The 14,243-nt window shown below is 47.2% G+C and overlaps 1 protein-coding gene across 1 annotated transcript in view; it reads right to left on the reverse strand.

Moving 5' to 3' along the window:
• The window catches only part of TJAP1 (tight junction associated protein 1), a 39,041-nt gene that overhangs the window by 9,209 nt on the left and 15,589 nt on the right, over window positions 1-14,243 (reverse strand). The window contains exons 2-5 of the mRNA XM_059828926.1: window positions 7,880-7,974; window positions 6,252-6,306; window positions 4,209-4,343; window positions 1,075-1,103 (exon numbers count right to left, since the gene is read on the reverse strand). Of these exons, the coding sequence (XP_059684909.1) occupies window positions 1,075-1,103; window positions 4,209-4,310 (131 nt within the window). The 5' untranslated portion in view covers window positions 4,311-4,343; window positions 6,252-6,306; window positions 7,880-7,974. The remainder of the gene's footprint in view (window positions 1-1,074; window positions 1,104-4,208; window positions 4,344-6,251; window positions 6,307-7,879; window positions 7,975-14,243) is intronic.

Consider the following 14,243-nt stretch of genomic DNA (forward strand, 5'->3'; position numbering starts at 1 on the left):
CCCCACCCCACTGCCCTGCTCTGGGGCCCAAGACCCCACACAGGGGCCCCAGGAAGTCAGAAACTGAACTGGCAGGAGACTCCAGCACACACAGTGAGAGGTGCATCTCTGTCAGGAGAGGGAGACTCAAATTCTCTTGGAGCAGGGGCAAAGAAGCACATGCCAGATGGCCAGCCATGGCTCCCAGTTCCCTCTCGGGTTACAGTGCTTGGATAAAGCCCAATAGCCAGATGAGCTGTGCAGCTCCAGTGTCCCTCACTGGTGAATGAAACCCACTCAATAATTTATCCCAGTCCAAGTTAGAAGAGTTGAAGGCAAAAAGAGTAAAATCATCATCTCCTCCCCTGAAACTGTTCAAAAGCCCTCACACCTTTAATACATGGTGGAAAGAAGACTCCATACAGCCTTAAGCCCAGAAGCAGAGATGGTGGGGTACATTTGCAGATGTGATCACAGTTGTCAGTCAAATCCATTCCAATACAAACTTCTCCATTCCTCCCCAGCCAGGACATGCCTGGTGGTCAGAAGGATTTCCTGTTGTTTTTCATTCCTTTGTGCTCAGTTGCTCAGAGAAACACAGCTTCTCCCTGGCAGTGCAAGCTTTCTCCTCACTATGGCTTGGAGCTCAGTGCTAGCAGCTGTCTGCGCCCCACACCACCACCAGCAAAGGGCTCAGCTCTCACCCTCAGTCAGCAGCAGGCCTCTGCATACTGCTTCTGGTGGCTTACACCAAAACAGTGGCAACAACAAGAATGGTTAAAAAAAGGCACTCCTCTCTCCACCTGTATTAAAGGCTTCATCTCCTACTTTCTTTCACACCCACCAACTTCTCTGCCTGCACCTGCACTGGGGGTCCATGTTTCCTCCTGCTCCAGGGGGAGAGAGACATACAAGGCAGAGGTTGGCAAGGCACAGACTAAAGCTCTGCCCACATGGCCCCAAGAAGATTGAAGATCTGAGAGGAGCCTGCAGGGCCAGTCAGCTTCATTGTGCAGGTGGCACAGCCTGGATGTGAGGAATCAGCACCCACACAGTTGCAGTATGACAGGCATAAAGAGGGAGCAGGACACTTACTTCATCCTTTCTGTATCCGTCAAGGGTTCCTGCACAGGGAAGAAAACAACTGTGAGATTCTTTCAGAAGAGGATTTGGTCTCTCACACCGTCCTAAAGGGCAGAGTGTTGGTTGCTAGATCCTACCTATGACTCTTCCTCACCTGCTCTGACAGGTCATGCTAGGCAAGCTTAGAGCTGCTAGGATCCGTACACACCGCTCAGCTGTCTGATACCAAGACAGACTGTGTGTTCTGGTTCAGGGTAGAAGAGCTAGACTAGAAACCACCACACAAGTTAGGTAACTTTACTCTCCCACGGTGCAAACTCAGCATCTCTTGGAACATTGTCAACTTAGCTGGTGTTTCAGCTTCCTCCACATCCACAGTTAGTGGGTAGCAGGAATCTCACAGGCCAGCATACACTGAGGATTAAATTGTCACCACAGCAATCACAACACCCTTGAAGCCCCACAAAAAGAAGGGAAGAGAATCATTTGGGAGCTGAAAAATGCATCTACCATTTACACCGCCCAGATTGTGCTGTGAAAAGGGTTTCTTTCTGCAGGCCTGAAACCAGCCACTGTAACTATTCTGGGATGGCAGAAGAAACACCGGTCAGAAAAGCCAGTGCAAGACATTAACGTTCTGGGCAAGACCCCCAGAGATGGCTGGAGCAGGGACCTGCAGAACAAGGAGATACAGCACAGTGACAGTGAGCACACAGCTCAGCTATTCTCACTTCGTTTGCACTCTCTGTGTTAACCCATGAGATGGCTGCTGCCTGCCAGCACAGCTGGGAGAGATTTCATTAGGACTAGAGGCAACTGTATTTTCTGTGAAAGCCCAAGACTGCAACCATTCTCACAAACTCCAAGCTGCCCATGAATTATTTTTGGTGCTTGGTATCAGCAGCACTGCACAAACCCAAAGTGCTGCCACACTTCAGATTGTCCATTAAGTGTCACAGCCAGCTCTGGGCTGAGAGGCCATGTCACAGACAGCTATGGATGAGGTTGTTGAGCTGCTAGCAATGTTACAGAAGGCAAACCATGCCAGTCCTGGCCCTAAGACATCATGGGTCTGCTTCTTTCATCAATTCACACTTTAAAAGAATGGTCCTTACCACCTGCATACATCCTTCTGTCCCTAAAGGCAAACCATCAATCCATTATTTTCTTACATCCTGACCCCACATGGCAATCAGTTAATTCATGCAGAATTATCTAGCAACTGCCTCCCCTACTCCCACAAATATACACACAGCAGATGCTAGTGACCAGGCAAAGGGGATAATATGATTCCTATTAAAATGAGGCAATGGCCCCAAAGCAGGCTGGAGAAAAGAGGTGAAGGCTCACAAAGACCTGAAACAGCCATCACACAAAGATCCAGTACCCCAAAACAGCCAGGCACAGGGCACACACAAAGCACTGAGGACATCCCAGCACCTCCTGACAACGGACCTGCCTGCCTCCTGCACATGCCTGCTGCCCCACAGCCTGGAGGGCCTCCAACCTGCGAACACCTGGGCAGTCTGCAGTGGGGAGAACAGCACCAGCTCCTGCCTTCCTAACTCCTGGGGTCAAAAGAAAGCTGTTTCCTCCCAGGAAGATATACCCAACCCGGAGCACAGCCATGAGTGGCACCCACAAGAGAGCAGCTTCTGGTGATTAAGCACCCACAACATGAGGTCTGGTGGCCTGCTTTCACTCTCCCCTCTGGCATTACAGACTAGATGAGATCCAGGTGGGGGCTTTGACCTTTGTAAAACCCCTGTCTGTGAGCCAGTGGCCCTGGCACCTACCTTGTTTAGTGCCAGGCTGAAGGAAGGGGAGGATCTAGATGGGGTAGGCCCCTCCTCCCGACTCCAGCGTGTTGGAGTGGAGAAGGATCCTTTCTCTGGGTAGTTCGGCTCCACTGCATGCTTCTGCCCAAGTTTAGCACACAGATGGTGTGGCTGTAATAGCCGTGAACAGGGACTGCTTTCATCCCTTCTGCCCTCTGCACTGCTTTTCCATGAAGACAGTGAGTGCTGCTGCCCAGAGGATGTCCCTGCCAGCCCCACATCTGCCAGCTGCTGCAGCTCATACTGACACAGATCTACTACCCTTCTCTCCAAGGAAAGGAGTTTTTCCTTACTGTCCTTCCTCCCAAGGACAGGTTTCTTTCTTAGTCTGGAAGCTCTCTCAGCCTCCTCAACACACTTTCTCTGGCATGAAGCCATTCCCAGCCCCTCACATTTCTTTTCTGCTTTTCTTCTGCTTGGGCCAGGGGATCTTTCAGTTGCACGCTTGGTTTTGACCCCTTGCAGGTGACCTTCCCCTTGGCCTTCTGGCACGGAGCTTCTGGGGAAAAGGGGAGAGTTCTGGTCTTGTTCTGCTCCCCTGGTCTCTCCCAGTGAGCGCAAACGGATGGGACTCAGCACGCGCTGGGTAATCTCATCCAGGAATTTGGAGAACTGCAGTTTTTCCTCTGTGATCTTCTCCCTGCGCTTGACAGAGTCAGCGGCACTGCTGCTGCTGTGCTCCAGCGAACGCTTCTCCCTATGGCTGAGGCAGAGCTGAGGGTCACTGTACTTGCGTGAGCCACGGCCACAGGAAAGCACCTCTACTGAGCGGGACTTGCGTAAGCTCTCAGGGCATGGGCCTGTCATGTCGGTCTGCTTCAGGATCCCTTTGAGAGGCAGGTGTGTAGAGGAGACCCGAAACTTCCTCGGTGTCAGGACTTCAGGAGGCTCTTTAAACATAAGCGAGCGTTCCAGGCTTCTGCTCTTGGAAGAGCAAGTGGGATGATGTCTTTCATCTCCAGACACCACAACTGCCTCCATGCTACGGCTCACAAATTTGCTGAGGTGCCCACGACTGTGGTTTGGGCACTGCTTCCCACTTCGCTGCCCCATCTTCCCACCACGTGGAAGTGCTGGCGAGACAGTCTGGGTCTTGATGTTCAACTCTGCTCTGCACCCTGTCACTTCTTTCTCACTGCTGGACTCCAGGGACCACGATGAGGAGAAGTTCAGGTTGCAAACCTCAAACCCCTCTGCCTGCTTGAGCTGGCCTGCCTTGGTGTAACTAAACCCTGTTTGCTGGTGCAATGGTGTTAAGCCCTTTGCCACCCGGCAAGCCGTTACCTGACTCTGCTCGGCCAAGATCACTCCATCCTGGTCGTCACGAATGATGGGTACCTCATGGCGGATCTCGCGATGCTGTGGGGGCGCCTTGCGGTAAGGCTTCTTTGATGGAGCTGTGCTCGACATCCTCCCACCTGCGTGGCTCCGAAAGTGGGTTACCTACCAACAGCAGAAAGTGCACAGAGGAGAGAGTCACCGGCGCTCCATCGAACCCTAGAAGTGACCCAGCAGGAATTCAGCTCCCCTGGAGTCCCAGAGCAGGTCCCCATGCAGAGTGCTAATAGAGCAGGGAAAGGATGTGGCCACAAGCCTTCAGGAGCAGCTGCAGGAGAGGGAGCAAAGTAAGAGGTAGCTGTGTCCTTCTCCCAGCCAGTGAGAGCAGAGGGCTGGCACATCCTCTCCCCGCCTCTACACACGCTCACTCACGTAGTTTGTGTGTGTCTAGATTATATATAGCAAACGAGAACAGACCTCATAGCAGCATATTGATTAGGCTCTTTAGGAAAGGCCTTTTCCAATATGGAAACTGCAAGCCTTAGAGGCAGCAGTGACAGCTGGAGCAGGAGTTATTGATCATGTGCTGTCACTGTCAGCAGGGACTGTGTGGGAGGAGACTCCAGCCATTAAAGAGCCCAAACCCAGAAGTTTTTGGCTTAAACTAGAACCCCAATGGAACAGACCACAGGAGGCTTGTCAGAAGGACGTACCATACCATTACAACTGCTGGCTCTGTCAGAAAAGACAAAGACTACCCCCACGTCACAGGCAGCATCAAATTAGGGAGCAATGCCACTGACGTTGTTACCTAAGGCCAGATTTTGCAACATGCAGCAGTACCACTAGCAGAAAGACCAGATTAGTCCCTTTACCCGAGCCGTGTTGGGCAGGATTCTTCCTGCTGCAGGAGCAGTACAAGAGCAAAAAATGGGATAGAAGGAAAGCAGCTGTCTTGTACGCATCGAAGAATCTCCTTCCTTCCCACCACTTTGGGACTGCAGTGAAGGGCAGGAAGACTTTCCCCCAAGCAGCCAGCATTTCAACCACCCCGTCGTACACAAGGCAAGAAGTCTCAGAGATGCCAAGCAGCCCCTGCAGAGCCTGATACCAGACTTTCCCCAATGACAACATATGCATCATTCATAGTCCCCCTATATTTGGGGTAAGCACCCACTTCTCATTCCCCTTTCCCTTGCTGGATCCTAACACTGATCAAGCCTAGCATCTCTGCAATCCTCAGCACCTGACCCGCAGCATTTCAAAGTGCAGGACCTGCCTCTACTTAGATCACCCTCTCCTCTCTTCTACAGGCAGGGCCATTTGACTCCCATTCACATACCTTCAAGGCAGTCAGTGGATACCACTGGGCCAGTGACCTAGCAGACTTCACTTGCTTTGTGTTTTGGCCAGTGGAGTTTTACACGTTAAGTGTCTAAATGGAGCCCCAAGAATTCTCTCCAATTCTTATCCATTCTTGCCTAGCTGTGTCTTGTTGACACTTAGACTGAGAGCCCTCGGAGGACTGGCAAGCATGAGGTTTCTGCACCAAGCACAGAGTGGCTCCAAGCCACAACAGGCTTTACACTTCACAGGAACATTTGCAAGCTGTCCTCCACTCTGCTAAAAACACAAGCTCACAAAAGTTTCTCACGCCTTTCCACAGATATAAGCAACTTCCTAGGACTACCTGTAAATCTCCACCATCAGAATGCTGGAAACTCCCCCTTGCTGCAGTCATTCCCTCAAGGTCCCTTCTCCTAAAAAGACTCAAGTAGGTGAAGAGATCTTTAATACTTTAGAAAAATCACATCCAGAATACCAAATGCACATTCCACTGTGTTCCCAAGCAAAACTGATGGGCCTGACTTGCTGGGAAGACATTTCTCTTCTTCAAAGATGAATGCTGAAATCCTGACCAAAAGCAGGTTTGTCAACACCTCACCATCAAACAGGTGATCTAGGGGACTCTTCTGTCAATTCCTGCCAGACTAAGGACAGGAGATGCACATGGAGATATCCCAAGCTGAAATCACAATCGTTTCTCTAGCCCACAAGGATCTGAGCACTTACCAGCCTAGGCTCAAATTCAAAGCCTCATGAAGCAGGGACACTCATTCAGATGCCCCTGAAGAAGAGAAACAAATAGCTTAGCATCCATCAAAACAGCCAGTTTGAAATCTCACCCCATAAATACGTAAGGAATAGGGAACGTTTATAACCAAGGACAATTGAATGTTCATCTCATTCCAGGTACCTGCCCCAACCCACATCAGATCTTCTGAAAGTAAATGAAATTAGCTTAGGATAGTTGGGCCACATAGCCCAGCAAGAGCTAGAAAGGCACCTGGCAAGGACATGTCCAAGGCACTTAGGCAACTAGGACCACACACACTCAAAATTCATGAAGCAATAGCTTCAAGGGAACTTTGGTTCCAGGAAGGACTAAACAAACCTCCTGCGAAATGGGATCCTCCCAGCTAATCTTCCCCACTACTGCAGAGGGATGCTAACTGTGAAGCCTTCTGTAGAGAAGCTTGGTAATGCTAACAATTACCTCACTCATCCTTTTAAGTCAGTGCTTCTCACCTACAAATGAGCTGGCAATTATCAGACTCTTGTTTGAGCCAAAACATTACGTCCTTGTGCCTACAGCTGTGATAACCCACACCTCCATGAAAGAGGAAGGCAAGCTACTCTCTGACTTCCAGCAAGCAGCATGCCATGCTCTACTTTGCTGCTAACAGGCTTTTGTAAAATAGTGTCCAGACAACCAGGGATACAACACAAGTTCAGAAACAACCTTCCTCTCTGTTCAAAGCCCAGGGTACCCATCACTACAAGAAGAGAATTGGGTTGACCTGGAAGCCAGCTGTAAGAGTGTAGCTTTGTGGCCATCACTCTGCCACTGGCACGAGAAAGACTGCAGTGGAGTCTTCCCTTCCCTGATGCACTTCTGCTGCTGTGCTGCTTTTTCCCTGTCAATGGCACCAAGACCTGGGAGGCAGGACAGGAGTGCAGGGTGTGGAGCAGTTGTACGCACACAGGGAGAGCCAGATTGAAGGTGAACGGAACAGGCAGGCAACCAGGACCACGTAAACTCAAGATTTGCCAAAACAAACTGAAGAGGTGCCCTAGTGCTGGCGCTGCCCCAACAAGCTGTCTGGCCCCTTTCCTTACTACAATGCTATAGTCGGGTCTCGACTAGCACAAGAAAAAACAGCTTCACAACAATATAACTGCTCTGCGGGGCAAACTGTACAGTACAGGGGGAGAAAGAGAGAGAGAGGGAGAACGTGCACCTCCAGGAAGGACCAGGCCAGCATAGTTTGAATTTGCTTTTCCACCAACTCCCAGCAGGAGCTGGTTCAGCATCAAGGCAAAACCACCAGTCACATGGGCTGGCAGACAAGCAGAGGCTTCCAGGAACAGCTGCACAGTCCACGAATGTTTCCATTGCAGAGGTGCTCAGAATGAACACGCCAAAGGCCTCCCTGTCTCTCAGCACACAGTTCCTCAGCTCAAACAGGACTGTCCTGCTTTCCACCCCTGAGCCAGCAACTATGCTACCTGCCATCTCATCCCCACCTAACTGGAAAAGATACCGGGATTTGAAACCTACCCTCATGATCTGAGAATTTCCAGAGACACTTAAATACTCACAGTGCCTCCAGGCAACTTTCCCTCAAACAAGGACTTACAGATCCAAAGTGACGACGTGTCCAAACATCTCTGGCCGCTTGTCTCCGAATCAGCTTTCCCCTGTCAGCATCCAGCAGCATCTGGCCAACAGATCCTGAAACACGAGAAAGGAATCTTGGCGTCAGTCACCTATCAGCATAACACATGGAAACAGCCAGGCACGCGCAGAGCAACCCACGGCCAGGTGTCAGGGCAGGAGTCAGCAGCAAACTGCTGCACCATCAGGCTACTAATGCCAGGACCCTCCAGTGAAATAAGCTCCTTGTCTTTACTCTGTCCCAGAAAAGGAAGGTCTTTTAACCATCTCTCCACTGAGCAGGATGGCTGTGCAGACCTGTAACTGACCTCTGAAAGGCAGCCGTTTTTTCTATATGGCTCCAGGGGTCACTGCTTCCCCACCTGCATTCCTGTCCAACACCAGGAATCCAGCCTCTGTCATTCTGCTCCAACCACCCTGCCACACCAACCTAATTTTGTTTTGCAGACTTCCCTACACTGAACAGCACAGTTAAGGCCTCCTTGCCTACAATACCTGAGCATCCTTGCTATCACAGAGAGAGAATCCCCGGGAAGCTTGATTCACCACACCTCCGTTCAGAGAGGAGCAGATACTCTCTGCGGGATAGACGGACCTTGTGCTCTAAAGCAGAAACAGATATAGGTAATCTCCAGAAATAGAAGGACGCACTAATTCTGCTCACCACGCTATTCACAAACCTCCCTCTGAAGGAGCTTGCCGTCAAGTCCACATTTCGACTACCCTGGAGAAGCTCAGCTTTAGCCTGGAGCTAGAGCAGGAGGCAGCTCTTCAGCTATTCTAATTAGCACTGTAATACAAAAGGAAACTTAACCTCCTGGTTCCTTTTATCTGCCCTTTCCATCTCTCATCAGTAACGTTCCTTAACGTTTACAGTCCCCTTCCTAGCAGGCTATTGTCTGCAGCAGCTCCCATTCTATTGTCTTCTAGCTACTACCCACTGTAGTTCCAGTCTCATTTCTAAGCTCACTGAGTTACAGCTTCACTGGAATGGCTCATTCAGGGCTACAAGGCTTGGGCTCACACTAATCAGCATCAGCAATAGTCACATCTTCCAGGCAAACAGACATGAACACAGAAAGGGTCAGAAGACTGTAGTGGAAACCTAACAATTTGCTTTGTTAATGCAAAAAGCTGAGGATTCCTCCACCCCCTCACAAAGACAAAACACACACAACCTCTTTCCTCTTCACAGTGAGGGAGTGCAGTGACAGTCACTGAGTGCAGCTGCACAGGCAGTATACAAGCTTGACTCTAGCTGTTTTTACCAGAGAGCATTCTTCAGTGTAAAATCCACTTGCAGAGTAGCTATGTTCTCTGTATGATCTGAGAAAGGCAAAACCTTTACCACATACCAGAAACAGATGTGATATAGCACAGAATTACTTAAGACTATTCTGTACAGGGCCAACAGAACTAACAGCCACTTGGCATGCATGCAAAACCACAACACCACCCGTTTTACATCACTTTGTCTCCAGTAACAGGAAAGAAGTCCATAGCATACAAAAAAGGGTCCGAAAAAGAACCCTTTGAACAAAAAGGGAAGACACCAAAGAAAAAAAAGCACCATTTGTAGGTACCTACTGTCTTCCTGATGCTTGGCAAGTCCCTTGAGGCCTGAGATAGCTAATACACAGCTTTGGTTCTAGGATGCACGCAGTTTCTGTCTGTTTGCTGTTGCAGCAGCTGAGCATTCCCTGCAAAGAGGCAGAGGACTTGCAGGGTTTTCCTCATCATCACCTTCTCTTGTGTTGCCTTTTCTGACCTTATAAAACAGCCTGCTTACTGGTGTTCAGGGTCAGCAGTCTCCCTTCCTCAACAGAAATATGGTGATTATGTTGCAGACAATGTTTCTTATTTCAGGTACTGTGTCATCTTTCCAGCCTCCTCCTCTTAAAAGCAGTATTTCTTTAACCTTGCCTTTTATTCAGAAAGATAAACTTGTATGACAGAGAAAATACATTCCATAACACAATCACATTTGTGTCTAATGCAACACTACAGAAAGATTCATTGGCTATCACAGAGTCAGTGTACTCCAAAAAATTCCAAATGCAATACCCACATGTAAAAAAATGCTGCTACTGTCCTTTGCCACATATCTGATCACGACAGCTAACCCAGAACTTTCACTCTGTGTGGGCCAACCTATACTCCGAATGCATATCCAATACAGAACATTGGCACACCTTGCTTTAGGAGGCAAGAACGTTTCTTCATTAGCATCATGAGAAGCAAAGCAAGACAGACTTGTCCAGTTGCCTTCCTGTGCTTATGGATAGAAGCAGCCTTAGCCTCCACATGTCTCAAGCCAGACTACATGAGAAGTGGCTGCAGTAAGCCTGATCAAGACAACTAATCAGCAAGATGGATGATGCAATAACTGCATCAAGAGGTCTTGTCCAGGATAGACAAACAAGCTGTGTGAAGTTAAAAGCAGCACCTGTAGACTGCTGCTGGCAAGTATGATGGAAAAGGACTACAAGGCTATTAAAGGACACTTTAACATTTAATGAGAGAGACCTTTTCATTCAGAGAAGGCATCTCAATTAAAAGTACTTTCAGATCCACTCTGCTGCTGGCTACTTTGAAGCTCATTTTAAAATAAAACGATGACAGCTCCTAGTGCAGAAATGCACAACTCAGTTCTGCTTGTACATTAATGCTCACAATTCAGATCTGAGTAATAGCATTATAGTGACTCTTGGATTAAAATCGAGTTTCAGCAGGATTATTGCTCATTCCTGCCTTTCCATACCAATTAACCTTGACTGTTAGGCAGAAACCTCTGTTCCCTGCATGGGAACAGTTCCAAGAACTATCAAGAAAAAAGGATCAGGCTAGCTGTTGAACAATAGTCCATGTAACAAGCCCTACTTAACACCTAGCATATTTCCAAAGAAAATTAAATCCCTAGACTCTAAAGTCTTACATAGTTCTTGTTGAATGTAAATACCACCAGACATATCATGTGTCTGTCACACCCACTGCACCCTGCAGAAGTCTCTAAAAGTAATTAGAATTGCACTTTTCTTACAGTCCCGCTCCCCTCTTCCACAATACAAAGATCCCAGTCCCTCTAATCAGTTGCAGTCCATATCCTTAAGTATGCATTTTATTATCTACTCTCTTTGCTAAGAGTAGCTTAGCTTCCCTAACCCTTTTATAAAAGCCAGGACAGATCAGCACTGCTCAAGAAACACTAACATCGCTAACACGTAACTGGAATAGAACGCAACAGCTGATTAACATCTGAACAGGAACAGGACAGGAAGCAAAGGACCCGAATCCAATCCCCAGAAGGAATGTTAATGGAGAATAAAAATACCCAGGGGAGATTTTGACCAGGAAATGAACACTAGCTTTCTAATGCATATAAAAGCACAGAACTACCTTTAATGGCTACATCTGAAATTGCACAAGAACCAGCTCAGTAAAAGGTCATTTGCCAAGTTACCTTTAGCACTGACAGCTACATCGGGGGCTACTGACAGCAGAAACGCTGACACACCAGAAGCTTGTTTAGTTTGTTCAGTGATTCCGTTAGCTTGATCTCTTTAGTTTGTTCAGTGATCCTTTCAACTCTCACAAGGTGGTTTAGGCTGTAAAATTCCAGAGCCTCTTCATCTTTGCACCTTGGGTTTCATATCCTTCCCCACTCTGTCTTCTTACCTGTGTTCTTTTAAGATCTTCCATGGGAAGACTTTTGGAGCATGTTTTTCAGATATTTAAAGAGATGTATACCAGGCCATTAGAAACAACTCATGGAGATTAGGAGAACTCTCAAGAGTTCCTGAAAATAACTGTCTGGGCTCTGCTAGAAAAAGCAAATCTTGATACTTTAACAACACGTATCTGGCAAAAAGCTGGTAAATCAGATGAGGGCAATTTGGGAGCCATGGCCTTAAACTTTCTCAAACAAAAGCTAGGGAATGGCTACAGCAAGCAAACATTTGAAGAGAAGTGAAGGAGGGTATGGGGTGAGCATTTCTGTAGAAAATCAACATGTAGGAATTCCCTTCCCAGACCTCTGTCAGCTCCTGTGCTGCGTAGGAGAGGCAGAAAAGGAGAAAGAAAACCATACATTACCTTCCTAGAGCATAAAATCAAAAGGCATTTAATTAGGACAAGCTAGGAACAGCTTAAATTCTTCAACCACTGAGATGTGGACTCTCAGCCCCTGCAGGTATTCCCTAAGTCTCATACAACCTCCAGCAATTAATATCAGCAGTCCTCTTGTTTCAGCCTTTGGTTTCAGAAGTTCTGGGAAAACTACAGCCTCCAGGTCCTCAGTGCCAGGGACCCAATGTCACTGAGCCATCCCTCTAGCAGAGAATATACAAATGCTAGAAAATGCTGCAACCTACATATTAGCCTCAATGCGCTCTCCAAAACATCCTCTCTGTTTGAGTCGCAGTGATGCACAGATGGCTAACACACTATGCAGTATCTACACAGCCGGACAATGGGGCAGAGCACGTTATTTGCATTATTTACAGAGGACAGATGGACAAGTTGTTGCAGTGACCCAGCCCAGAGAGCATCTGCAATGTTGAGGAGGCATTAAGTCCATGCTTGCAGGTGCTGGCAAAAGTAAATTTCAAGAACTGAAATGGCTGTTTACAGCAACCAGCTTTATTCTAAAACGCTATCACTACAACCGTGCTTGTGGAGTAATTCACGTGCCAGTTTTGTTCCCATAGAGCCTTCATCTGCAAGCAGAAAACACAAGATGTATAGACTAGATTTACCTTTTCAACAAGACAGACAACTGGCATCTGCAGTACTTACATAGTAACTTCTTCCTTGGCCATGAGTTTTGTATGTGTGGAAGTCACCATACATACTGAAGCACATACTGGGCGGAGACAGTGACCAGGAAACAGCATCAAAATTGAGTGAAATTTCTCTCAAGCTCTGCCTAGCTGTAGAAAAGTTCAACTCAAATCTGCTCAGCCATCTGAATTTTTTTAAACATTAAACATTTGTGAAAGTTTTGAGATGTTGCTTTTGCTGCATACACGGCACGCTAACTGGGTCTGCAGGCAGTTTTATTGGCAGGCTGAGGAGGAACCTTAAAATAACATTTCAGGGGTCTCAGATCTGTTCTAGACAAAAAACCCGCCTAATTTATAAGGAGGAGCAGTCTACTTTAATCGAACACTATGGCTAAGAATGACCAAGTTGTACAAAGGCTTGCAATGATCAGTTCGCCCATCCTCCACCAACACGCACCACAACAGGCTCTTTCATTCCACAATCACATGGCTGCAGCCAAACATGACATACTGTTCAGCAAGTAATAAAAAGGATCAGCTTTTTCCCCAAGGTCTTGTCTACATATACACTGTACTAAATTAAATTGACTTAGAAAATAATGTAAAGCAGTATAACCCTCCTGGGTAAATGTTCTTAATTCAGTTTAAGAGCACTTTACATTGAATCAACTTAAGTTAAATAGATAGATACAAGACACAAACTAAATTAAGGATGGCTATACAAGAATGTTGCACTAATATAATCACAGCTGTTTCTAATCTGATTAAGTTAAATCAGTACAACTTCCCTGCAATGGCAAAATCCTTACCAATATTGAAGTTAACCCTTTTTTGCCCTTTTCTACTTCCAAATAAGGTTTTGTTGGGTTTTGTGTTTGTTCTTTTTTTCTTCCAAAAAAATCCAGAGTGACATCTCTCTCTCAGAATCAATATAAGCTAACCACACTACACAAGGTATATTAAGGTATTAAAGGTATTGACATTTATATGACTTGAAAGTGTTACTACTCCTGTGCCAACTAAACATTATAATAATGCACAGACCAGCATGCCATAACATTTTCTCTACTCTCCCCAAGCACGAAGGGAAAGGTGATCGCAAATACTTGTGCTGTACCCTGCTTTCCATACACCCACACAGCTTTTGCTTGCTGATGTCCAACATACCTGGAGCAGTTCAGGCACCGGGAAGGCAATGTTCCCCACTCGCTCATTCCTAAGCATATGGCTCACTAACAGTTTATCTGAGCAAAGTGGAGTGTGGAGTTAGAGCATGTTATCTAACTCCCCCCAGGCATGGTCTTACTACTGCCCCTCTTCCACCAAAATACGAAGTTTTCTTGCTAACTGTGGGGTAAGCACATACACAAAACAAGTCTGAGGTCACAGACCTAACATGCTACAAATCCACACTCCAAAATCACCTCTCATCTAGTCAGTTCCCACAGCATTTCCTCTTGAAACGTATTTGTCAAAATTAAATTCCAGCAATTCCAAAATTACTGGGTTTTTTTCCATTCCTTATTCAAAACTATCTGAACTGTT

Source organism: Gavia stellata, chromosome 2 (assembly GCF_030936135.1).
Source record: "Gavia stellata isolate bGavSte3 chromosome 2, bGavSte3.hap2, whole genome shotgun sequence".
Lineage (NCBI taxonomy): Eukaryota > Metazoa > Chordata > Aves > Gaviiformes > Gaviidae > Gavia > Gavia stellata.